Source organism: Oryzias latipes, chromosome 7 (assembly GCF_002234675.1).
Source record: "Oryzias latipes chromosome 7, ASM223467v1".
NCBI classification, from domain to species: Eukaryota; Metazoa; Chordata; class Actinopteri; order Beloniformes; family Adrianichthyidae; genus Oryzias; species Oryzias latipes.
The window spans coordinates 27,186,786-27,213,677 of NC_019865.2; the positions used below are offsets into that span (position 1 = coordinate 27,186,786).

Consider the following 26,892-nt stretch of genomic DNA (forward strand, 5'->3'; position numbering starts at 1 on the left):
AAAACAAGAGTTATGACACATAGTTGTGACAACACTCAAAATAAATCCTTGGAATTTGAGTGCCCTGGATTTTTAAACAATTTTCACAATGTTTTGACCTTTGCTTTGCTTGTCAAAATATCCATTTTTATTGTCTCTACACAATAATTGTTGCATAACATAAAAACAGTTTGATCTCAAGCTTTTGCAGTAAAGAAAAGATAAAATGTGCCACTTAGGATTAAGTGTTTTGGACAGTTTGAAGCTAATTGTAGAATTATTATAACCAAAAAATTGTAGAGAAAAGTTGTACTAAAGAGACTGACATCAAGGAATGCTACAAAAACTGTTTTACAGATAAATAAATAGAGAAAACAGTAAAGTTGACCTAAAAAAGCTTAAAAAGGCCTTGGCTTACTAAGGCTTTGTAGTGTTAGTGCGTGTGTGTGTGTGCGCGCGTGTGTGTGATGGTGTGTGCGTGTGCGTGTGTGTGTTACAGACTGATGTGAATGGACAGTTTTGAGAAAAAGCAGACATAGGGGATATAAGACAAAAAGACTGATTTAAGTTACAGCTCCCTCTGTTGACCAGACATGAAACTTCTGTGCTGCTCAAAATTGTTAGAAAAATGATTGTATCAAATTTGGGAAAAACTTTAAAGTGAACTCTCAAATGAAATTATTTTTTTACAGGTAGACCTACTTGTTTTAAATTCCCTTTGTTTCTGGCATTTCTCACCCAGGTTGAACTCCTCCACCCTGGTTTCATTTTCTCACACAATTTTTCCTCTGCCTTCTGCCAGCCGCATGCAGGGCTTTTTCTACAGTCTCATGCTTGGTCATCCTGGCACACATACACACAAACACACGCTCTCCCACACGGCGTCAGTGCCTGTTATAGTGATAGATGCCCGGGACAAAACCAACAACAGACAAATATATAAAAATGGGCTGAAATTGTATTTGATTTGAGGAGATTTCCACATCAACACTGCTCTCATAAACCTATGTTTACACATGCATGTAGGTTTAGGAAAACCAGGGGCGCAGGAAAGATAAATAGACTGAATTATAAAGTTGTGGAGACAGTAATCCCCAAATAGCATAGCTACTTTTGTTATGGGTTAAAAGGGGACACATGGGACCACAGAGTCCTGAAAATGTCGTTCCTCATTTGAAATGAACAGGCCTTTTTTGATCGCTTTTTTGTGTTTTTCTTCTCGTTGCATGTTTCTTTTGATTATTCATGTCTAGAACATTTTCAATTTAACCCTTGTGCTATCCTAGGCACTTTAACGTTGGGAGTTGGGTCATCTAGACCCACTAGACAGTGCTCTGAACCTTTTTTCTTCAATGATTTGTGATCTTCACTGGTGTCCATGGATTACATGAAATCTTTCCACCTTTGTCCACCTTTGTCATGGTAGGGAGAACACGTCAATGTAAGGGTGGGGTCATCCAAGATAGCACAAGGGTTAAAGCACAGTCGACGTCATGACCCTAAACAGACGTAACATTCTTAAACACACCAAACGAGGCAGAGGAAGTATTAAGGGCTGACTACAAAAGGTAAAGCATCATGGATGATTTTAAGCAATCTGAAGGAGCGCGTTCCTTCTTCACCTGTTCAAAAGCCCAGTTTGAATGTCTGAGGACACTGATTAGATCAGAGTGCTTTTCTTGTAAAACTCAACAGTTTTTTTTCTTGTTGGCTGGAAAGCACATGATCATTTCAAAATCTGTTTCTGCTGGAGAGAAAGTTCTTTTAACCCTCATCCGTACACATGCCAAGACTGACTAATCTGTACACGTGGGGTCCAAACGGACCCCAACACTATATTGTTGCTGTCATCGATGCAACGTTGGTTCAAAATTGTTTTGATGGTTTGCCTGAATAAATTTGTCAATAGCAGAAAGCAAAAAATATAATCATAAACAGTTTTTTTAGTTTTATTTCATGAAAACAAGTAAATAAAAAATAATGATAATATTCAACTTTTTTTTTATTTTTTCAGGGAATTTCAACAAAAAAAGCTTCTAAGGATGTTTTTCCAACATCAGAATAAAACTGTGGTTATCTGATTTAAGAAATTAAAAGGAAAAAGCCATCCAGGCACACAATTTTGAACACTTATATAGCAAAAACCACTGGGGTCCAAGTGGACCCCACCAAAAAGTTTGAAGCTTATCAACGAAGTTAGACAATATTAACACTGTTTACGCTGCGAATTTACGAGGGACATCATGCATTGCAGAAATGACCAAGTTTTACTTGAAGAATCTAGCTAACCCAACAGCAAAGGAGTCTAAGGATTGTCCCCAGTGGTTTTGGCAAATTAACATGACAATATTTTTACCAGAACTTGACTTGCTGACTTGCTGTTGACTGGAATATACCATTGATGCAGAAGGACGGGGGAGGACCAAACACTTTTACAAGATCAATCGTATGCTAGTTTAGTGATTTGTGATGTTTTTTTTTTTTAATGACAGAGTTGAATAATGATGGGCATAAAATTGATTTTAGATGCTTGTATTAAGCGTTCAGTTCGTGGCGACTAGAGAGTTGGCGATCGCCTACCTTTGCCTATTGATAAGTACGCCCCTGCATTTAATCCTTGTGCTATCTTAGATGACCCCACCCTTACATTGACGTGTTCTCCCTACCATGACAAAGGTGGATAAAGGTGGAAAGATTTCATGTAATCCATGGACACCAGTGAAGATCACAAATCATTGAAGAAAAAAGGTTCAGAGCACTGTCTAGTGGGTCTAGATGACCCAACTCCTAATGGTAAAGTGCCTAGGATAGCACAAGGGTTACACGCACGTTGCCGAGGTCGGTGTGAATGTAGCATGAGAGAGACATCATACTCAGAGGTGTCCACCTTAAGGATGAATGGCAGCGTGAGGATGGAAACAAAGAAGAACTTAATCCAAAAAGATTTGAAAAGCTCAACTGTATGTAAAATTGTGTTACCTTTATTTTTCTATTTGCCTTTGTAAGTAACCAACAGATTAAGTGTGAGCGATCATCTAAGTGAGTCATTTCAGCAGATTTGGTTCAAAGTGTCTGAATAGATGGTGTTTACGTGCTTTGCAAAACCCCAGATAGCAATTTACTAGTGATGTGGCGTTCTGTATCGAGGCTTCGAAAGGGGCATTCTTGTGATGCGCATACCGAGCCTTGCTTTATTTACGGGAGGAGCAGAAAATGATGACGTCCAAAACCTTGTTACCCAACTCCAACAACTGGGGGATTTAGTGGTTTGGAGTGTGTCTCAAGTTTTGACAGCTGATATGAATCCCCCATTGAAAATGTGAGTATTTATTAAAGAGCAGGATTCTAGAGACAGTTTTGAAAGAGGTAAGCTAATTTCACACTGCCCTTTGCAACACGTGTTCGATTCTAATGAAAGGTCTAAGTAAACGTTAATACGTTTCGGGATTCCACTTCACGCTCATGCATTACTATAAAAGTTTCTACAACCATTTTTGGGCTCTACGCACAAAATGCGTTGCCACTGAGCACGCGTTGAAAGTCAAACAGGTTGAACTTTGACCAATCAGGGACTCTGATTTGGTAGTGACTTATGGATGCGTCCCTTTTAACTCATGGAAGTGGCAACTGTTGGCAAATTGATCATGGGGAAGAAAATAATCATTTCAATTTGTGCCCGGTTGGAAATCTGTGACCTCAAGTCTTTCAAATTTCAAATTTCAAGCTGTGAAAGAAAAAGGCTGGAGCAAGGTTAGCAAGATTTGTACCTCAATTATATTTTTCACCAAGTCTCTTCCGTAGATGGTGGACATTTACTAGTAAACTGTAGAAAAAGAAGAAGAAAAAGCCCTCTCTGCTTGTCCAGTAACAATGTTGGCTAAGGTACACCTGTCAAATGCCTAGTGTAGTAGTAGAGATAATTTGGAGACATAAAAACCATTGATGTGTCCCCTAATCAGTACTCACTGGGCATATCTCAATGTTACAAAAGCACATGTTTCGTCTAGACACCGATCAACGTCACCTCATTATAAATTATTATTTTCATCATTTCCCACACACATATACAGATTAATACAAAAAAACATGTTTGGCATACCTTTTTATTTCAATGAACTTTTTATTCACAGGCTTTCTGCAGAATACCCCACACTTTTAACCTAAAAAAAAAAAAAAAAACAAGATTAAACAGTAATAAAGTCTTAAAAATGTATACACATTGCTTTCCTCAGTGACTATGCGGGATAATGCCCTACAAGGCGTTCATTATCAGAAACTAACGGAGTTCACAGAATCAAAGCGTTGGACGGTTCAGGCTTTCATATTGTCCATTAATTTCTGATAATGCCAGCTTTGTGGAGCATTATCCCTTACTTAACATATCATGGCTGTTTTGAAGTTCATTTATGCACGGCAGCACTTTATCCAACAGCACCACCCCTCTACAAATATAAATTTAGCAACCGTAATATATTTCTGTTAGATGTAGAAAGTGATGCTTACAGTAAATAGAATTACACAAAAATAATCTGCGGGGAAAAAAGCGTTGCCCTTAGCTGAACTAGAAGAGAATGGATTATAAAATATCTTGGTACTGGATTTATGCTTTGTTTTGGAAATTGTCGTCTTTTGTTTGCCTTCTGTGCTTTCTCTGCATAAATCGTTCAGATGATGTAAGTTGTAAGTAGGCTCTGTATACATAAACCCAACTGAGTTGCTGTTTGTGTTTCTCATTGTAATAAAACATAAAGCTCCAAGCTATGATAGATACTTTACAATCTCTTGCATTCAATGTTCATTGCAACTCTTCAGTGAGATTATTTTATAAAGGGTGGTCTTATTTCCAAAGCAGCTTTAACCATTAGATGTTTTTTATTGCATTTACATTTGCAGTGGCAGATTGTATGCCTTTTTTTAAAAAAGGGTTCCATCTAACCATTGTTTTCTATTTCTTTGCCTTGTTTAACCTACCTTCTACTGTGAGCAGAAACTAAATCATGGGTTCAAAAACAGATGGAACAACCAAAATGATCAAAACAAACAGTTCTAGAAAAATGACCAGAATAGACTGAAAGATAAATTTTCCCTGGATTCCTGCTGACTCTGGATATGGCTCGGTGATTGGCTGCTTTGACTGCTTCCATGCTGATAGATGAGTTCCCCCATCAATGTTAGTGGCCGAGCCTGCCCGGGACCTGAACCCACAACCCACAAGCCCATCAAAGCCAAGGCCACCAAACCCTCTGACCTCAGAGGTTTAACACCCACATCTTAGCTCTCACTGAAGAGCAAGCAGAGGAGGTTAGACAGCATAGAAAGAGAGAGATGAACAACGAAAGGTTGTCAGTTTACCAAAGAATCCAGGGTTCAAAAAAGTCATAAAAAAGAGCTTGAAGTTTAATAGTCATTACTTACTGTCATTTCTTCCGGTACAGCACGGACACGTGTGGCTCAAGGCAGCTAAAAAACTATCTATAAATGACTTAAAAGTTGATTTTCTCCAAAATAAGAGGGCTGACCATGGCCCCTAAGAAAAACCAGGACTACGAAGACCTTAAAAAGATTCTTGATGATATCATTTTTGTCATGTGCTTTATTGATATTTCAAGATTCTTAATTCTGTCTGATAAAAGCTAGGAACCGGATAATGATAAATCATGTAATAAAATGGTTACAGTAGAACAGGGGTGGGATTATATAAGTTTGCTTCCTTCCACTCCCTTTCAAGCAATATTTATTAATATGTCTAATTATCCTAAGATTGATTTGTAATTGTATGAATGGATAACTGATGATTGTATTGTAAAAGTTGATTTTCTCCAAAAAAAGAGAGCTGTCCATGCACCTTTACAAAAACCAGGACTTTGAAGACCTTTGTGTATTATTCTTATTTGATTGCTTGAAATAAACCATTTCAAATCAAAATTCAAATCAAACATTCCTAAGTTTTTAGCCATTTCTTTTTAAACAGACCAATTAAGAGTCTGGTTTTAAGACAAACATCAAAAAAGCAATTACATTACAAAAAAAAAACAAATTAGCAAGGGGTTTTGGAAAAATCCTTTCGGTGATATATCGCGATAGTTCATTTGGCGATACTTGTATCGATTCAAAATGCTGTCATTTATTTCATTACTTCTGAGCGTCCTTTAGTGTCTGACTCTTGTTTTTCAATTAAACCCCCGACCGCTAGTTGGCAGCAGAGCAGAGCACACTGAGCCTCTTTGAGCAGCTCTACTCTGCAAAAAACATTCAACAAAATCTCACTAGAAGCAGCTTTATTTGTTGTTATGAGACAAAAACTACTTAGTTTTTACTTGGGATAGGTACAGATCCAAAACTTTGGGCCCTGTTGCAGCCAGTATCATATAAAAATGCAGATTGTGTTGCTTTGTAGTGGGCTCAGATAAGTGAAGTAGTGCAGCTGCACAGCGGCTAATGCACGGAGCACCAGCCAAAAGGCCATCAGCAAAGTGAGCCAAAGTTCTGCAGAACCTCACAGCAATAGATCAGAGTTCAGTGACTTGATGGATCAGAGTGATGTGTACAACGCTCTGACAAAAGGCCAAAGTCGTTGTGTTGAGCTGCGAAATCCGTGTTTACTTCTGCGTGTAAGAAAAAAACTGCAACTGCAGAGCAGACTGTCATGTAAATAAAGCATCTTAGCCACATTAAAGCAACTTAACCGTTCTTTATTATTAGCACATTGGGAATCATTCTGATGCGTACACACACACACACACACACACACACACACACATATATACATATATATATATATATATATATATATATATATATATATATATATATATATATATATATATATATATATATATATATATATATATATGTATATATTGTAAATATTTTTTCTACATATAATTAAAAACTGTGATAAAAGGAAGTTTACTAAATCCCCATACCATGATCCAAGAACATGGACAAAGGCATGAGACCTTCACACCTCCATTTCTTTTGGTTACAGCAAATGATGAACTTTTTAAAGATCCTGATAAATCAAAGTAGTTGTAATGTTACTCCTTGGTAACACAGCAGAATCATTACTTTCACCAGGTAAAATCTGCAACAGCTAATCACCTGCTTCCCACTGTACTGCACTCCCATGCAGTGACATGCTTGTTGTAACTTTAAATTGGATCATAAAACTCATTTCTTTGAAAGTGTGAGCACATGAGTGGCTAACATCCTCTTAAAAAAAAAGAACTGCGTGTTTGTTCATATTGGTATGGCTAATTAATGCAACAAATGTCCACTTTGTTCCTGTTCTTTACAGCTCCTTTCACAGGAAGTGAACACAGAGCTACTTCCTGCAGAGACAGGAAACAGGAATCAGTGGGGGAACAGAAGCCTGACATCCTGCGGCAAAAAGAGAAAGAGACCCACCACCCCCTCCATCCCACCATTACATCATTTGGTCTATGTGTGTGTTAAACACTTAAATAATCTGTGGAATACAAAAATTCAGAACAAATTTAAAACCTTTTTGTTTTGGAAGTCTGAATGCATGTTATAATTAAGCCTCTTTCAAGCAAACCAATATGTAGAATCCTTTTGGCTGTTTTCTTCCAGCTCGCTTGAACACTTCGGTAAAACAGTGAAGTTGAAGTTAGAACATTTGAAATGCTTTTGTGTTTTTTTTGTTTTATGTTTAGTGTACCTATTCCATTTTCTTTCCTAGTCTGAAGTGGCAGATTTTTCTGTTTGCTTTTTCCTATAACAAGGTTTGCCTGCACCTTGTCATGCAATGTAAAAAGTTTGCACATTCCCAAAAAAGTACAGTGGCCCAGAAGGGTCACAACACATTAACTCACAACGCAACACAATAACGTACCTCGCAACACAATAACTCACAACACATTAACTCACAGGGGAAGTAAAGCTGCAATTGAAGTGCTTTTATTCTGAAACTACCTAACAGAAAGTAACGTCACAGTGAGCTTTTCTACAAGCAGTGTTTTGGTTCTAAATTTGCGGGTAAAAATGGCTTTAGGCGGGCTTGCATAAGTTGGGCGGTTTTAGGGTCGGTTAGGCGGTTTTCTTTCCCTCATGAATATATAATAGCGGACTATTTTAGGCCGTGTGGCTGTTGGAGTTCTACTGAAGCTCAGTGAATGGCAGACGTTTATTGGACTGGGCTCTGTCATCTAACCTGTTGTTGGGGTGTGCAAGGCCCCCCATGTTAAAAAGGATTTTGTTTCATATCAAAAGGTATTTGATTTCTTTTAAGTCATTCCTAAAAAAAAAAAAAAACAGAAAAATTGAGTTCACTCTTACAAAACTTCCAGGAAAAGTAGTGCTGTTCCAAACGCTGTCGACTTTGGGTTTTCACGATTTACCTTATGCAACCATTCAAATCACATTTGATCTATTTCTGAGACCGAGATAGGGGTCTCACCATGATCCAAACTGTCCATAAAAACGGATTGTATAAAGAACTTGGCCTGTGTTTACTGCCCTGCAGTGGGTTATCCTTCCACTAGAGGCAGTAGAAGGGATTTTCCTGCTCGTTTCAAAACGGCTGCTTTCATGAAATCCCTAAAACACTTTTCATGGGAGAAGTTTAGCTAATTTTCAAAACTTTATGGTAAATGGCGTATATTTATATAGCGCTTTCTACCCTCTTTCGAAGGCCCAAATCGCTTTACAGTCACAGACCCATTCACCCAGTCACACACACATTCACACACTGATGGCCGCTCCGCTGCCAACACTGGCGCCAACCTCCCACCAAAACTTTATGGCGAGAATAAGTCATCTATTGTTTTTCATTTTTTAACCACTACAACCTGTATTGGAAAAATGCAATCTTTATTGATTATTAAGTCTTCATTATACAGTTACACCACATTAAAAACGTTTGGATCAAATTTGAGACAGTGGATAAATAAGATGCTTTTTTTCCCCTGAACATTTAGGGCTATCCTTTTGCTTCTTAAACTAATATTGTTTTGAGCAAAAACCAAATCACACAATGACCCAATGTGTCATCATTTATACTATCTTTATCTACTTAAAAATATATTTTGATTTCTTTTCTTGAGATTTCATTAAAGGGTTTAAAAAAAAAACCTATTTCCAAAAAGGAAAATAATTTTTCGTGGTGGGCTTTACATGGTTAGGTTTAACATTATGGGCTGTTTTATTTTGTTACTCCTAAATACAGCACTTACTCATTTATACTCTCTTTAGTTCCCTTTAACCCTTTAACCCTTGTGCTGTCCTAGGTACTTTAACATTGGGAGTTGGGTCATCTAGACCCACTAGACAGTGCGCTGAACCTTTTTTCTTCAATGATTTGTGATCTTCACTGGTGCCCATGGATTCCATGAAATCGTTCCACCTTTATCCACCTTTGTCATGGTAGGGAGAACACGTCAATGTAAGGATGGGGTCATCTAAGATAGCACAAGGGTTAAGTTTACACTTCAGTGAACGCGCCTTGCTCTCACACAGAGCAGGCTTCACTTGTTTGGTCTGGATCATGGTCGAGTTAAGCTTTCACACTGTCCACATAAATTTGACTCCCCAGGGAACACACCACCGTGCCAGTTAAACCTTCCAATGGGAATGCATCCACAGTGGTTGAAGACTGCATTCCTAAAGTGCAGCACATGAATCCTGTCAATTTCTAAATTTCAAATTGGTAGGGTTAAGGCAAAGAGGTAGGTAAGCTGGTAAGTTAGCAGCACAAGACGGCATCTGACATCATCGACCGGAAGGGGAATTACACTTAAGGAAAAATAAGTTTTGTTTTTTTGTTTTTTTTTCGTTTGAATACAGGGTTCCCTCACTATATTGTGGTTCTCCCTTTTGCAGTCTCGCTGTTCCTACGAAGTGACATTTATGCCACCAAAGCAAAACGTACTAAGTTGCAAATGAAAATATTAAAAATGAAGAATTGAGTTTTTTAAATTTGAAATTATTTTGGAAAAAATCTACAGCGATATTTAAAAAAAGCCTGTATCATCAATCAAAATGTGGCAAATCTTTAAACAAGCCAGACACATTAGTTGAGAAGAGGTTCCATTGTAGCTTATAGATTCTGAGCATACACATATATCAAACTGAGGCATCGACTGTTTGTGTCATAAATGACTTTTTAATGTCCAAATCATCAGAGTTCTTTGCGAAATGCTTATGGAATATCAAGGAGTGCCCATTTTCAAACCTGCACAGCTTACAAAGAGAAACGCACACATTCACATGGAACATATAAACAGTCTTTTTTGTGTGCATGTTACAGCATAGCATAAGCAAACACATTGCACACACTCATTAGCAACCCCGTTTACAGTGTAAACCCGCTGTCATCTCACATCATTCAGTGAAATGGCAAACATATGGACGACCAAAGCTACACACAGACACACACAAACACACACTCTGATAGTCTGTCAGTCTGTGGCTGTGGTGACCAATCTGACATGTGGTTAAACATGTCCAATAAAACACCAGCCGGAGCGCAGGAGACAGGAAAATCCCTGGCTCCGTCTAAGTGTGACTGCTGCTCAGCCTTTCTCTGCTCCTGTGAGGGGAAGTTCTGGTTTTGAAAATGGAGGTGTCTGCTTTAGGATCTCCATGTTCTTTTATTATTAAGCAAGACCTCCTCTGTTTGCTTTCCAATTAATCTTTTATGTTTCATTAAGTTATCTACAGCTCATTAAACTAACCTGCTGATAACTTAACTGAATAATTCACTTGTAATCATAGTTCTTTATTTTAGAAACAATATATTTGTGTAAAATACATTAGCAATAAAACATACCCCAGATAAATACTGCAGCAATATGGAAAAAAAACTGTACCTGGTTCCCGGTGATCTGAGACTGAATCTGCGTTTTCAATAAATGCGATTCGCATGTCAATAGACCAGTTTTAATGTAAAGTCATCGTGCAGATTCAATAGGAGGTCCTGCAGCACATTTTGAGTGTCGAGCGCTGAGTGGTGGTGTGGCAGCAGTGCATTTTAGGAATTGCAGTGCACTTTTGGCGGCGTTACTAATGTGGGACAACAAATTTTCAAACTGGGTCACAGAGAGACGGAAGAACCGCTGAAAGCAGATGCAGGTCTTGCAGTAAATGCTGCACCTCACTGTACTGGGAGAGCCTCTGAATGATCTCAGGAACCCAAACATGGAGACGTGATTACTAATGCTTCTGTAGAGCTGGCTAAAAAATTCTAATAGTAGCTTCTTTCACACGTGTCGATAGCATCAAATTTATGAAAACTTTTTGGACAAGACCAAGCAGCAAATTTGACAGGCGTAGAAAGAGAGGCAGCGGACACTTATTCATTTTCGTCTTCTAATCCGTTTGTCCCTTTCGGGGTCACGGGGCTGCCGGAATCTATCCCGTCAAAGGCAGGGGACACCCTGGACAGGTCGACAGTCTGTAACAGGGTCACATTCACACAGCCATGCACACCCACTTTCACACCTATGGACAATTTAGAGTGACCAATTAACCTATGAAGCATGTTTTTGGACGGTGGGAGGAAGCCGGAGTCCCCGGAGAAAACCCACACATACACGGGTGGAACATGCAAACTCCACACAGAAAAGTCCCCCATTGGTGTTCTGTTTCAACAACGATGGCGGTGCGTGTACACGCAGCGGCTCAGCGCTCTCTGCTTTTGTTTGTTTTTTTCGTGTTTTTGTTGGTTCTACAGACACTGGAAACGTTTATTCGGTACAGCAGTACAGAATTACTTTAAATCAGCAGGAACTGTCAATGTAATGCTTCCCCTATACCACCCGAGAGACCCCTACTGCCAAGGAGAAGGAGGAGACACCGTAAACAAAAGCGAGGGAAAAGAGGCGGAGCATGCGCTGGGCTACATGCAAACCCGCATCAACCTAGTCTCTTCCTCGCTAACGTAAGATCACTCGCCAACAAGCTAGATGAGTTTCGTTTACGGATTGTCTCGTGGAGGATGGACAGATGTGTGGCCATCATAACAGAAACCTGGCTGGACAATAACACACCTAACGGCGCAGTGGAGCTAGCGGGCCGCTCTTTGTTCCGTGCCGATCGGACTGCAGACTCCGGTAAGGGCAGAGGTGGCGGTCTGGTGCTTTACATCCACAACTCCTGGTGTGCAGCCACACGCATCATCGGAAAACGCGGCAAGAGAGTTCTGCTCCATCCTGATCATAGCTGTTTATATCCCACCTCAAGCTCACGCTAAGCTAGCGCTGGAGTAGCTCTACTGTCTAATCAGCAGGCAGATGAACTCCAGCTCAGAAGCAGATGTGATTGTGGCAGGAGACTTCAATCACATGGAACTCAAAGCAGTGCTCCCCAAGTTTCAGAAGTTTATTCACTTTCCCACCAGAGACAACAACACACTGGTGCATACAAGGCTGCAACAGCTCCTCACCAGGGCATGTCAGATCAGATCTCTGTGGAGGTAATCCTTTCCCACATACAGACCTCTGATCTGCAGGACCAAACCAACCATCAAAACAGTTCAAGTATGGACCGAAGAGGCTTCTTCAGCGCTACAGGACTGTTTTGAACTCACTGACTGGGAGGTGTTTAAAGATGGCTCAGACCTTGAGGCCCACACAACATCTGTGCTGAGCTATGTGCAGTTTTGCACAGATGCTGTTCTGCCCACAAAATCCATCATAGTGTACCCAAACCAGAAACCATGGTTTGATGGCACAGTGCGGTCTCTACTCAAAGCTCAGGATGCAGCCTATAGGTCAGGTGACAGGCTGGCCCACAGCAGGGCTCGGACAGAGCTAAGGAAGGGCATCAACCAGGCCAAACGGGTAGAGGGGCACTTTGCAAACAACAACCCGCAGGAGATGTGGAGAGGCATCAGAACCATCACAGACCACAGGAGCAACATGCAGCAGATCACCCATGACCCCACCTTGCCTTTGCACGCTTTGACATGCCCGGCTGTTCTTCCACAAAAAAAGCACTGACTACACGGATTAAAAATAAAATGATGAGCAAACAGGCGCTTCATAATATTCATAACATTAATAAAAGCATGTTTAGAAGATCATCTCGGATATTACCGAGCTGCTGCATAAATGTATATGAGAGCAAGGTTTGTTTACAGTGGGACTCATTTCCTTTTTCCGGTATTTTCAACGCTACTGCACATGCCCAAATGACCATGTGAGAGACCATGTGAACGTTTGTTCTAATCGGAAAAGGTTTTCTGATCCCATATGCACGGTTGGATTTTAATCCAACTATTGATCCGATCAAGATATTTTGCACATGTAACCGCGGCTATTGTGGATTTCAGAAGGGGCGACAGTGGCTCAGGTGGTTGAGCGGGTCGTCCAATGATCGAAGGGTTGGCGGTTCGATCCCCGCTCCCACCAGCCAAAATGTCGTTGTGTCCTTGGGCAAGACACTTCACCCTCCTTGCCTCCAGTGTGGCTCCACTGGTGTGTGAACGTGCATGAATGGTCCCGGTGATGGTCAGAGGGGCCGTAGGCGCGAAATGGCAGCCACGCCTCTGTCAGTCTGCCCCAGGGCAGCTGTGGCTACAACAGTAGCTACCATCACCAAGTATGCATGAGGAGTGAATGAATAATGGACACAATGTAAGCGCTTTGGGTGTCTTGAAAAGCGCAGATAAATCCAATCCATTATTATTATTATTGTCTAGGAAGGTGGTACACACCCCCCTCCTCATTCATGGTGAGGAGGTGGAACAGGTGGACCACATCAAGTTCCTGGGGATCCACATCACATCTGACCTCACCTGGTCGCTGCACACATCCCACCTGGTGAAGAAGGCTCAACAGAGACCCTTCTTCCTCCGGAAGCTTAAAAGGACTGGACTCTCATCTTAACTTCTGGGGAACTTCTACAGAGCCACCATTGAGAGTAATCTCTGTCTGAGTGCTACGGTGTGGTACGGGAGCTGCACCACTTAAGACAGGAAGGACTTGGCCTGGGTGGTGAAAACCGCACAGGAGATTGTGGGAGGACCTCTCCCACAACTCGACTCAGTGTACGACAGCCGGGTCCGACGGAGGGCTGGTTGTGTAGCTGCAGACCCCGCCCACCCAGGACACCAACTGTTTGTACCTCTTCCCTCTGGAAAGAGGTACAGGAGCATCAGAACCCACACAAGCAGACTGAGAAACAGCTTCTTCCCCAGAGCGTTGAGCCCAATTCCCCCCATCACACCATTGTGTCAACAACACTCGCCCTCTCCCCAGACTTAACATAACCCATTAATACATGTCACTACACATCTGACAATGCTCTGGCTGCACTTTAAATCAAGTACACAATACTCACGTCATGTGTGCAATATTCATTCTATATGTGGAATATCCACTCATATGTGCAACATTCATCCCATTCTACTGGACAGTCTTATGTATAATTTCTATATATAGTATTTTCAACATTGTTGGAAAAGAGCTGCTGGAAAATTTTCATTGTGTACTGCATAATGACGGTAAAAAGATTCTGATACTGATTCTGACTTGAACCAGGGGCCTTCTTGCTGTGAGGCAAGAGCGCCAACCACTCAGCGGACACTTATATGACACACAAATTGCTCGAAATGAACGCAGCTCAACAATCCTCCTCTTCACTGCTCTTTTTGTGCCCACTGATGTCTGGAGGCCCGTGAGTTGCCCAACATTTGACTACATTTTATTTAGCAATGAATCTTTATGGAGGTTTCATGTTTGGCAGGTCACATTTCCCTGGGGAACACTCTCCATATACCAACAGAACATACTCTTCTTTCTCTGGAGCTGAAATCATCACAGTGTGCTTTGAGGGATGGACAAACTAGATCGGTTGATGTGGGTTGTTTTTTTAAACAGTTGAAATGTTCTTAGTACCTTGGTAAATTCATGAATTTGTTGAAGACATTTGTCGTGGAAAGTGGTTTTAAAAAAAGAAAATGTACAACCCAAATTGGAAAGAAGAAACCAATTAGAGAATTTGGGAGATTCTTTTCCAAGATAAATTGTTAAATTACTCCACCTCTTCACCTGCCCCTCCCCAAGACTTTAGAAGTAGAAAAATCAGTAAAGTATAAACAAGTTTGCAGTTTGATGTGTGAAAAAGTTTCAGAAAAATGACTCCCAATTAAAATTCTGTAAGTAAGAGAAATACAACCTCAAAAACTTACATTGCACTCATGTAGAGCTCTGAGTTGTTCTCCAAAGCATCATAATTTTTTCCACTGAGTCAATTCTATTTTAAATTTTAACAAGGGGGCAGAGAAAGGGGACAATCCAAAGTGAAGCAACAGTGAGTGCAACAAACTGTACAGCTATATAACCAGACAAACCAAAATAGCACCGACCCAGAATAGGATTTTGAGTTTTATTGGAGACTAAGTCGGTAATTGGAAAAAAGCCCATTGGCGGGTGCCAAAGGAATCCATTCAGAGGCCTCTTAACCACCAGACACACAAATCTGGCTAAAATATATAGACAAATTAGTGTGGAGAATGTTAAATACAAAGTGAATGTCTTTGAAAGTTTTTTTTTTTTTGTTTTGTTTTAATGGCTTGTTCTTAAGCAGGACACTTACAAAAAATAGTAACTCTGGATGAGTGAAGTAACTCAGGTTTGTTAAAACACGGGTCAATCATTGTAGATGGTGTCTGGATCAAATGTGTTTCCAGGTGCAAGTTAGACTGCTGTGTAGCTGTAACTCTGCAGCTTTTCAGGTAGAAGCACATCAAGAGGGATGTGACAGGTTCCATTTATTCTCCTCTTTGGTTTAGCAAAAACTATTTTGGTTTCTACCTGCAGGCACCTGCATATTCATGAACATTTTCTCAGCCAGGTGTAGAAACTTATATTTATTTATAGCTCTATTTATTTTATTCTGTAGCCACAAAGGGCCCAAGACTGGGTCTCCTTGTTCCAAGTCCCTGCCTGGATAAAATACAGAGTAATATCATGAAGGGCATCTGGCGTAAAAATGCCTGCCAAACCACCTCTGCGAATCAGTGAAAGTGGATTTTTTATGTCAAGGCTGTTGTGTGTCCATATTTAGGGGTGTGGTTTCTTGATTGGCAGTTGGGTGTTCCATAAGGGGACTCAAAAAGACTCAAACTTCACTTTATCCTGCCTAATTGCCATTTTTGGCATTTTGTCGGTCAACAGGCCCCTTTTTGAGTTAATTAGCCACCCAGTGCATCTTTGTTTTTGGCAAAAACGCAAAAAATAAATAAATAAAGGAATTCAGAAACTGGTTGGCACAGTAAGAAGTGAACATGAAGATGTGAGATGCAGCAGCCCAGGGACACTGTGGAATGAGACTGAAGCATGCCCAGATAATACCTCTATAAGGCACACCTGTCCAATCACATGGCAGCATCTCAATGCAGTTAGACAACTGGCTGCAGTTTAAAGCGAGCATCAGAATGGGGATGAAAGGTGATTGACGTGACTTTTAACGTGGCATGGTTGTTGGTGCCAGACGGGCTGGTCTGAGTATTTCAGAAACAACTGATCTACTGGGATTTTCTTCCAAAAACATCTCTAGGGTTGTCCCTAGGATGGCAGGGTGAGAATTTGGAATCAACAACACGAAAGCGTGGATCCATCCTGTCTTGTATCATCGATTTAGGCTGGTGGTATAATGGTGTGGTGGATATTTTCTTGGTACACTTTGGGTCCCTTAGTACCAATTGAGCATAGTTCCAACGCCACAGCCGACCTGAGTATTGTTGCTGTCCATGTCATCCCTTTCTGACCACAGTGTACCATCTTCTTATGGCTACTCCCAGCTGGATAAGGCACCATGCCATAAAACTGGAATCATCTCAGACTGGTTTCTTGAACATAACAATGAGTTCACTGGACTCAAATGGCTTCCACAGTCATCAGGTCTCAATCCAATAGAGAACTTTTGGGATGTGATGGAACAAGAGATTAGCATCATGGATGTGCAGCCGACAAATCTGCAGCAACTGCGTGATGCTGTCATGTCAATATGGACCAAACTCTCTGAGGAATGTTTCCAGTACCTTGTTGACTCTATGACACCAAGGATAAACACAGTTGTGAGGGTAAAAGAGGGTCCAACCCGGTACTATCAATGTGTCTAATCAAGTGGCTGGTGAGTATACAGTACAAGAACACAGAATGGATGTCAGACCAAGAGCTCAAGCTGCAAATAGTTCTATGTTGCTGCTGGTAAATACACCTTTTTCAGTCTTTGAAAATTAACTCACATGCAGGACTTGATCTTCATGCACAAAGCATGGGTTCACTTGGTCTCACAGTAAATCTCATTTGCTGATGCATGCATATACATGTCTTATACAATGTACACTCTGCAGTGTGCTACATGTGTTCATTTCCACCTGAGAAAAGGGGAATCCAGTTTCATGTTATCTTTTCCAGTCAGGGTACAGGCAGCCGGGTGAGGTGTTCTCACAAAAATATACACCTCTTCCTTTCTCACTTTCCACACATACAAAGGCACACACACCCTTTCCGAACATCCCAGTCTTCCACAGGGGTTTCCTTCTTGTTGCAAACATTCCTCTCAATGACTTCAGCAACATGTACACTGTTAGGTTTTTACTAACACACACACACACACGCACGCACGCACACACACACACACACACACACACAAAGGTTTTTAAGGGCTTGACCTAGTAAGGGAAAATCTTCACATACTCCATACCACACATTACTTTCTATTCTACAGTCAAGAGCAGACACTTTTAATTAATTCAAATAACTTATTCTTGAAATACTTTTATAGAAGATACAATATTGAGAATATGATAAAAAAAGTGTTTGTTTAGAAACGAAAAATTGATGATTGAAACAAATGTATTTGCTTGATGTCAGATGATTTTTTATTAAATTGTTGGTCAAAAAGTGGCACATAGAGCTTTTTTTCATTGGTTGATGGTTCGTAGTTTGACCGATGAGGACATGTGATAGCTAGTGATCAGACCTGTGGCTGCTCAGCAGGGTTAAGCCTGACTAGTACCTAGTGGCTGACCCGGGACTAAGAAAAACAGTAAATTCTAGGGGTGTAAGAAAAAATTGATTCGTTAAAATATCGCGATAGTTCACTTGGCGATACTTGTATCGATTCAAAATGCTGCCAGGACGACAGTTTTTAAATTATTTCTGAGCGTCCTTCAGTGTCTGACTCTTGTTGTCCACTTCACCCTCCGACCACTAGTTGGCAGCAGAGCACACAGAGCCTGTTAGATCAGCACCACACCACACAAGACAACAGGAAGACTGCCGCCAGAGGCAGTTTGTTCTGTTGTTATGAGACATTTCGTTTTTACTTGGGATGGATACCAAACAGAAACTCTGTGCCATGTTGCTGCCAGTAATACATAAAAACGTGGACTGCTGTGCTTTCAGATTTGAACCCACAGAAAACCAAACAATGTAATCCCAGGAGTGTTTCTCAGTTACTCTCTTCCAGTCAAGGCAAGCCTACCTGGTTGGGTACCTGCCCTTGTGCCTTACACTTCCAGATTCTAGTCTGACCCTGTCTGCTTCTTTGCCATGTCTGATGACATAATCTGCTAACGGAAGACTTTAAAGATGCGGATTGTTGGATTACAGTCATGCTTTTTGTAGATTAATCCGAATTTCCTGTCGATACCTTTTGTGAGGACCAGCTGAGGCATCTGTGTTTGGCCTGCCTTCCAGCACCCAGAGCTTCCCTCCACCTGTTCTGACTTCCTCCGCCCCTGCCCGCTGTTTCTCCCTGAGTGATGAACGGCGGGATAGTGAGCGGGATAGTGAGCTCATTCTGTTTCATAGGGAGTTTTTATCTTCCCAAATGACCTTTACAAAACCCACCCAATATAGAATTCATCTGTTTTTTGTAAATATTGAAGTAAATCTGTACATGCGCTTAAATATTCCATAAGCAAGGTATTACTTTAATTTAGGTTCATATAAAAACAAGGTGTCCAAATGTTGAGTCAGAAAATAAATGCAATTTAATGAAAGCCTTTATTTTTATAAAATTATAGTGGACAATTGTATAAACAAATGTGCAGCAAGGCCACATTTATCAAACACAACCCAAAAATTGTTATAATAAAAGTCTGAACATGATTCCTGTCAGAAAGACTGAAAAATATCAAAGTAGCATGTCTTGGGAAATCCCCACTTTAATTTGTCCTTGTATGACCGCTGAGAAAACGTCCTTTGATTTAATCCCAAAATCCTGGGTGTTTTTCTCCTTGCCAGATAATTATTACCAAAAGCCCTGGAGTTGTTGCTCAGCCCCCCCCCCCCCCCCCCCCCCCCCCCAAAAAAAAAACGCCTAAGTCTCTGAAGTCTTTGTGTCTCACTATAAATTATAATTGAGGGTGAAATGTTGGGTGTAAACTGTAAAGAATGTCAGATGCTTCAGTATTTTTGAATTCTGCTCTTATGAAGCTCCTTTAAATCTGGAAAAAAATCTACTGTTGCTCTTTTAGAAGCTAATAATAGATTGGTAAATCTGAAAGCTCTGGATATTTGATTTTGTGAAAGCGGTTTCTTGCTGTGAAGACAAAGAAACAGCTGCTGTCCTGTAGTTTAATCTGAAACAGACGCAAGGTCGATGTTTGAGGGAAACCTTAATGTTCTCCGTTCAGTGTCCACAAAATAAATCCAGGATGGAGGACACCTGGCTTTCCAATCAGAGAACAAACCACCAAAATGGTTCATGCAATTAGGATTTCTGCTTTGGGAAGGAACATGTAAGTCAGTGAGTGTAATTATTATGTGTGAACATGCCCACAAAAATAAAGCAAAGATATCAAATGTATGTTGAGCAAGTTTTTGTGAAAAACTAAAAATGACACATAGGGGAATTTGCTGCTGTGATTTCAAATTTTATTGCTTCAAACGTTGATTTCTGATTCAATCTTAGTGTTTCAATATGTTTTTAACTTAATAAAAGGCTTTTGCAGCTTTTAACTGAGACAGTTTATCCACAAACAGAGAGGGGCAATGCTGCAGCATGACAAGCTCCATACATCTGCTTGCATAAAGTACAAGAAAGTAAGAACATCGCAATGACAGGTAAACATGATGTCGGTTGAGGGGGGCATTCCTCTTAGTCTTGTCCTTAAAGTCCAACTCAGATCATTTTTTGGTCAAACATAAAATTGTTCCCATTGGTCTTTTAATTATGACTATACCATGTTTTTTTTTTTAGCCCCCCCCCCCCCCCCCCCAAAAAAAAAAATTAACCTGTGTCATTTTTTAAGACACATTCTGCTGAGTGGCAGTAGTTCATTAGAAATTTGCCTTGGTGTTGGAGTGAAGCACCCCCCCCCCCCCCCCCCTTCCCCAAAGAGCAGGGAGCTTGTCGCCCTCCGAGCGCATTTCCTGCACTGCAAATGGTATCTTTTTTAAATGAGATATTTTCACGTGCTCCTGATTCACAACAATTTAGATTAAGAAATACTCAGAAATGCAGTTTGAAGGTGAGTTTTCTTTATATCTGCCCTCCGTCATCAGAAAAATGGCAAAAGAACATGTTAAAAACATCAAAAAACACTATTGTCATCCGAGTGGATCTTTAAGATAACCTAGACTTTTACTGGCTTTGACTGTCATCACAACCAAAAAAAAAAAGAACAAATATTTGTTTTGCTCTCACAGAAATGAGCAAATAAAAGAACACGTTAAGAAAATTAAGACAAATTAAAAAACAGTCCATATTGTACATTAAAAAAAACACATTCTCAATGATACACATTTGGTTTTAGATAAGTAGTATTCTTTATTTTGGCTAATACTTCAAACCCAGTGCAAAGAGAACATTTCATAGTCTAAATTTCTCTGCCTAGAAATATGTATCTATATTTACAACAGGCTACATCGAATCATACTTTTTCCACAAATCAATAAACATGCTTGAATGTCAGTCTGCTCATCAATAACTGGTTGACGGCAGAAGACGAATTAAAAGTCATGGCAAGCAGAGATAAACTGACTGATGCCATTTTCATGGTCTGGAATAGTGAACTTGTTCCAAAAGGAAAACCTGAGCTTCTGTTGTTTGTGGAGCAAAGCTTTTAAATTAGTAAAATTACATTTACTCTGAAAAAGTGATATGTTTGTTTGACCAAACATGTTCTGTGGTGACAAAAACCTCATCTCTGAACGGCTTTGTTGGTCAGAGACCAAAGCAACATTTAACTGGTGCCCTTTTGTGAATTATTTTGGAATGATGCCCCGCCATGAAATGAGCTACAGATGGAACGGCATGTATCACTGTTAGAGAAAACCCAGCCCGGCTTGTAAAACATCTCGATAGTTTGTGGGAGACATCAGTGGTCTGTTCTGGGTTAGTGGCCAAGGCTTTCCCGGCAACACTTCAGAAACATGCAGAGGCTGGATCCAGTCTCTCCATCTCAGGGCCTTTTCCCTCCTATTCACGGTTTGTGTTTCATGTTCCCAAGATGAATTCATCTAAACAGAATTTAGCAGAGATCTGTCACAAACAATACCAGCTGGTAATGAAAGCGTTTCATAATACGTGTTTCCTGACAGTGTACACAGTGCAAATAAAGAAATTATTTATTCTTCATCATTTCTTAGAGTCCATTGTCTGTCAGAAAATGTAAACAGTATAAACTAATTCCAATTGTCCATCAATTTCTGGAGTTAGCAATATTAAACTGTAGTTATCCAGACCTAAAATCTCCTTTAATTTTTTTTTTCAATACAGCCGAAATGTTAGAAAAATCTGTCTTGTAAATCACGATTGTAAGAAAGATATTTTTTTATTTCCAAATTTCTTTCATTTTACACCAATACTAAAACTACAATAAAAAAATAGTGGATTTTATTTAAAAAACAAAGATCTGAGTGTACATGAAAAAACAAGATAATCTTTCTTTGCGTGTTTTATTACCGTTTTTCCTAACTCACTTAAACAACAAAAAAAAAAAACCTTCACATTTGCTTTTTCAATCTATGGTCCCAGCAACTGATAAAGTCTCAATTTAACAATCAAATGAAAGCTAACAGTTAAATGTTGATTAGAAAACCTTTTTAAAAAGTTATCATAAAACTGCCTTCTAAGGCACACAAGTTAAACCTCTAGAAATACTATTTTATGGGCTCATATAGATTTAAAAAGCAAAATTGTGAAAACTTTTGTGCAGAGTCTTTCTCTTGACCAGCTAAATGTTAGCAAGATGGCAAAACTTTGCTATCAAAAATGATGTTCTAGAACAAAAATACACATATTTTTTATCATGAATACCATTTTTGCATTTGTTTTTCTGCCTGGCATTGAATTACCAAATTTTCTACACTATAATGTGCACTTAAAAGCCGTATTATTTTATTTTTTTCAAAAACAACAGTGTGCTTTAGAATCCGCAACACTTTATGAATGGATTAATTATGGTGCTGCCAACAAGAATGGGTGTTTTTGGAAATAAGCTAACCCTGCTAACGTGTAGCAGTGTCGGACTGTTTATTTTTACATTTTACTAACAAGATTGTGAGTTAGCGTAGTCACACTTACACTTGTTTTAGCGGTATCAGTCTGTTTTTCACGAGTTACAGGTATTGTGAATATGCTAACATGGCTAACGTGTAGCACGTTACAAACATGTCCTAGAATTATTGTGCAGTTAATGAAGTCTGACTGACAGACTTATCTCTGACTCTTTTGTCTCGCTTATTGTGCCTTTTAGTGTGATTTCTTATATACATCTTATTATAGCTAATTCACATTAAAAAACGGAATCTTTTGCTATTTTGACTTCTGAAAAAGAACTTCAGACAGACAAATCTGAACTAACAATGACTTGACTAAAACAGAGTGTTTTCCTTCTTGTTATGTCACACCAGTTTACTATCACATAGTCAGAGGTACAGACTATGTGGGAGATGATGTCATGCACTCATTCAGTTATGCAGGCACTGTAATAGACAGCACTGCTGGCATCTGAAAGTGCAGATATGAGAGGGCTACTCCCATTATCACAACCACCAGCTCCGCTCGTAATACTACTGACGTCCCTGTTAATTATGTTACCAACAATGCTGTTACTGCTGCTAGCCATGCCACTGCCAGTGCAGCTGCCCTGGACCTTTGAACTACCTCTATGGGGTCCGTAGACTTCCTCTTGGTTTCTTCCTATGTTTACATACTGGTTGAATTCATGTCTGTCCACCTCACACCAAAACTCAGCAGAAGACCCCATGTGGCTAGTGGCCTCAACACTGGAGTGGTCTAACTGAACAGAATGTAGAAACGCAGATGATGGGACACAGGATGTCAAGCAGGAAGCAGGAGAAGTTTCAGGTGGAGGTGAAAGCTGCCCCAGCTGGGAGGAATTAAACTGAGAAGAATTTGTGGTGCTGCTCCCATACATCGGGCTGTAAAAGCTAACTGGGGCTGTGTTTGGAGTCGCTTGCAGGCATTTCACTGGCTCAGGAAGGCTGATGGAAGAGTGGGGATAGGACATAGGTACTGAGGAGTCAGGAGAAGGCTGACCCTTCACAGGACTCTTAACGGGAACTTGATGGGCAGAGGAATGGGTCAGATTTAACTTGGGGATGACCAAAGCAACAGAGCCCATGCTGGCGGCCATGTTTGGGTCGACAGAGTTTAATCTAGAATCAAGTTTGGAATTTCTTCCTGAACTGAGACTAGGATTTAAACTGTTACTTAAACCAGCACTAACACTCATTCCACAACCCTGCCCATGCATCGAGTTGTGGTGACTGTGGTTGCTGTAGAGATGGCTGTACTGCTGGTTGTGATGATGAGGGTGGTGGTGGGGGTTGTGGTGATACCCACCCCAACCTCCCATTGCTGCTTCTTCTTGAACATGTTGAGGAAAAAACACGGGTTCTCCTGCTCCATCCTCCAGAACATCCAGCGGGGACATCTCCGGGGTGGGTAGGCCATAGCTCTCCAGCTCTGGGTGTCCTGGAGCCTGGAGGTCTCTGAAGTGTCCCACAGACGGATGCAGGTTGATGTGGTGATGATGGGGATGGGAGCTTGGATGTCCGTAAGCAGAACCTGTAGAAACACCCTCTGCACCCAAGCCAAGGCCTTGGCCTCCTCCTTGGGTTAACGTGTGCAGCAGGAGCCCTGGCTCGACCCTCTTCAGCTTTTTGGTGATCTTTTTGCGGCGAGGCCTGTACTTGTAGTTCGGATGGTCTTGAAGGTGTTGGACACGGAGACGCTCTGCTTCCTCCACAAACGGTCGCTTGTCCAAGGCACTCAAAGCCTTCCACGACTGACCTGAAGGACGTAGAGAATTTCACTTTAGACAGTTTAAGCCGTACACTTCCACTGAGAAGTACTTAGTACATTGGATTAATCAGGAGTACTTGACTTGAACATCCTTAATCTCAAATACAAAACCTGACTTCACTGGGGTCTTTCAGAGACAGAGACTTGAACGTTTTGGCCCCTTTTTTTTGCAAAATTTATTCTCTGTATAAAGTTCATACATTCACAGTTTGTCTTGTGGTTTTAAATGCCAGCAACTTTGAGATCTGCAAAACAAACCATCTCCCAGAGACCTTCTGGTTTGAATTTGGATGGATCTGAAAAGCTCAAGCTGCAGATGAGCTCCAGCTGTCCGGTGTGGCAGCACTAAGCAGCTCTTTGTGTTGATGTGAGACATTCAGGCATGTTTAGAAATAAAAAGATTTAATAGAAATTATCTGAGGCTATCAATCCCTTCGTTTTAGACAGGCAAAAATGCAGTTATCGGGTTATCTGAATTCACTTGAAGTCAATACTCAGTCTTGGCTTTATTTAAGTTTGACATACAGTTAGATGAATGACAGATTTACACAATGTCATTGAATTTGTGGATTTATTCCGAAGCTGTACTTTTTAAAAATTACAATTAGATTTTGTTGCTGATATTTTGCATCCAAGTGGTCAAAATCTATTTGAAAAATACAAGACACATTCATTCTCTAGGTGTGTTTGTACATAAATAAAGAGTTTTACAAATTGGGATTGGGATTTAATGTTGCGACTGAAGCAAGTAGGCTTAGTTTTCTGTTGTCAGGTGCTTGTTGGTCTTACCGAGCATCTTGCTGAGTACAGCATTGTGCAGGTCAGGGTTCTGCAATGCCAGCCGCTTCCTCTCATCCTTTGCCCAGACCATAAATGCGTTCATGGGCCTGCGAATCCTCTGCTCAGCCGCCGGAGTTTTCCCATCACTGGGTTCGGGCGACATGCCTCCACCCTGGATCACATCCGTACTCTGTCCCCCAGAGCTTGCTGATGAAGCCATCCTGGGATCTGCCCTCCTCATGTTCTCCGCTCCGAGAGCATCAGTAGAACTGCAGTCTCCGGAGTGGTTCTGCTCAAAACCCACTTCTGGGTCAGAGGCAGGACTTGGACTCTCTGACGTCCAGGGGCCTCCGAGAGGCACCCGGCTGGGATGCAGGGGAGTCTCTCTGCACAATCTGGGCTCTGCTAAATTCATTCCAGAACCAGGCTTGGAATTAACTCTTAGTCCAAGTCAAATTCTGCAAACGTCTGTCTCAGTTTGTTTGGTTGCAAACGTCTGGAACAAAAATGTAACTCAAAACGGTTCAGATGGTAAAAATGTGAGGGATCAGGAGAAGAACTGGATGGATTTGGAGCACAAATCCCAAAGCAAAGCATGGAGATCTGAGAGGAAGGAGAGTAAGAGAAAGAAAGAGAAAACAAACAAACAGCAGTGCAGAATATTCCTCTGCAAAAAAAAAAATTAAAAAGAAAAAAGAAAAAAAATCTCCACAGTAACTCTGCCGCTGTCTGTCGTCCAAAGTCTTTCTTTTTTCCTCAAAAACAACAGTTCTTGTTTGGAGTGTGTGGTGCAGTGGTTTGTCCCAAGCGTGGTTTCCCTCTGTCAGTCAGGCCCTCCGACACACTGTCTCTGCCTGTCAACCTTGTTTGAAAGTTTTTAAAGTTGTGGCCAGATTTAACCGACCCACGCCGCCTATATATACTCCGCCCTGACCAATCAGACACAAATATAGCCGGGGATTTATCCAATGAGGTGTCAGATGGCAGCAGGAGGGACGGAACGAGCGCGCGCGCCACACAGTTAAAGAAGGGGAGTTCAAAACTTTGCCTCCCCCTCTTTTCTCCGTTGCAACTGCCACCCCTTCGTCCCCCGTGAGGCTTTACACACAAACACACACAGAGATACACACATACACCCTGCCCGCCTGTACAGGGAGATGTAATCAGAGAGGTTCCATTGTTTTTGCCCAACTGAGACTGGAGCGTCTCACACACACCCACATACATGAAAGCACACACATACGACATAAACCGACAGATGACACGTTCATAATTAACGCCGAGAACAAGCGAGAGACAAAACATGATGGCATGTTAAGTAACGGCCAACATCTCTGCAGCCTTGCAGAGGAACGGGGAGAGCCTGAGGACGACCGTGGAGGCTGAAATCAGCGAGAAGCCACTGTGAGAGTGGGGAACCATGAGCCCAGCAGGTCCTGACGGGGTCATGGGTGAGGGGGATGGGGGTGGGGGACAAAGTGTACCCTAACGACAGATTTTTGAGGCTTTCATTAATGCTTGATGGTGATAGCGTGCAGTGGAACACGGATAACAACGTCTTTATGCAGCTTCAATAAAAATATGTTCTTTTTTTAGTCAGTTTTGGGTAGTTTTAAAATAAAATAGGAACTTAAAAGTGAAAATGTGCAGACTTCTTTTTCTTTTTTATACCCTAAGCTAAGAAAAACAAATGTAAACTTGTGTAAACATGAATGAAAATAAAGTAAAACTAAAATAGTTGAAAATACATAATAATATTTTTTGAAAGGGTGATCTTAAAAAAAAACCAACAAAAAAGAAATTTTTATTTTGAGATTTTACCATTTTGTTATTACTTTTCAACTAAAAAAGATCCTAAAATAAATGTTACATGTGAGTAAT

General features: G+C 40.7%; 1 protein-coding gene across 2 annotated transcripts; it reads right to left on the bottom strand.

Moving 5' to 3' along the window:
- Positions 1–20,707: 20,707 nt before the first annotated feature.
- sox18 (SRY-box containing gene 18) lies at positions 20,708–26,621 on the bottom strand. Of its 2 annotated transcripts, NM_001164880.1 has the most exons (3): positions 25,021–25,426; positions 23,776–24,219; positions 22,868–23,607 (listed from the first exon to the last, which is right to left on the bottom strand). In NM_001164880.1, exons 1-3 carry the CDS (start codon positions 25,424–25,426, stop codon positions 22,868–22,870), a joined length of 1,590 nt encoding a protein of 529 aa, NP_001158352.1. The 2 variants fall into 2 exon arrangements, with proteins under 2 accessions (XP_011475950.1, NP_001158352.1); XM_011477648.3 differs by having other exon boundaries at positions 20,708–24,219; positions 25,021–26,621.
- Between the last annotated feature and the right edge of the window lie 271 nt (positions 26,622–26,892).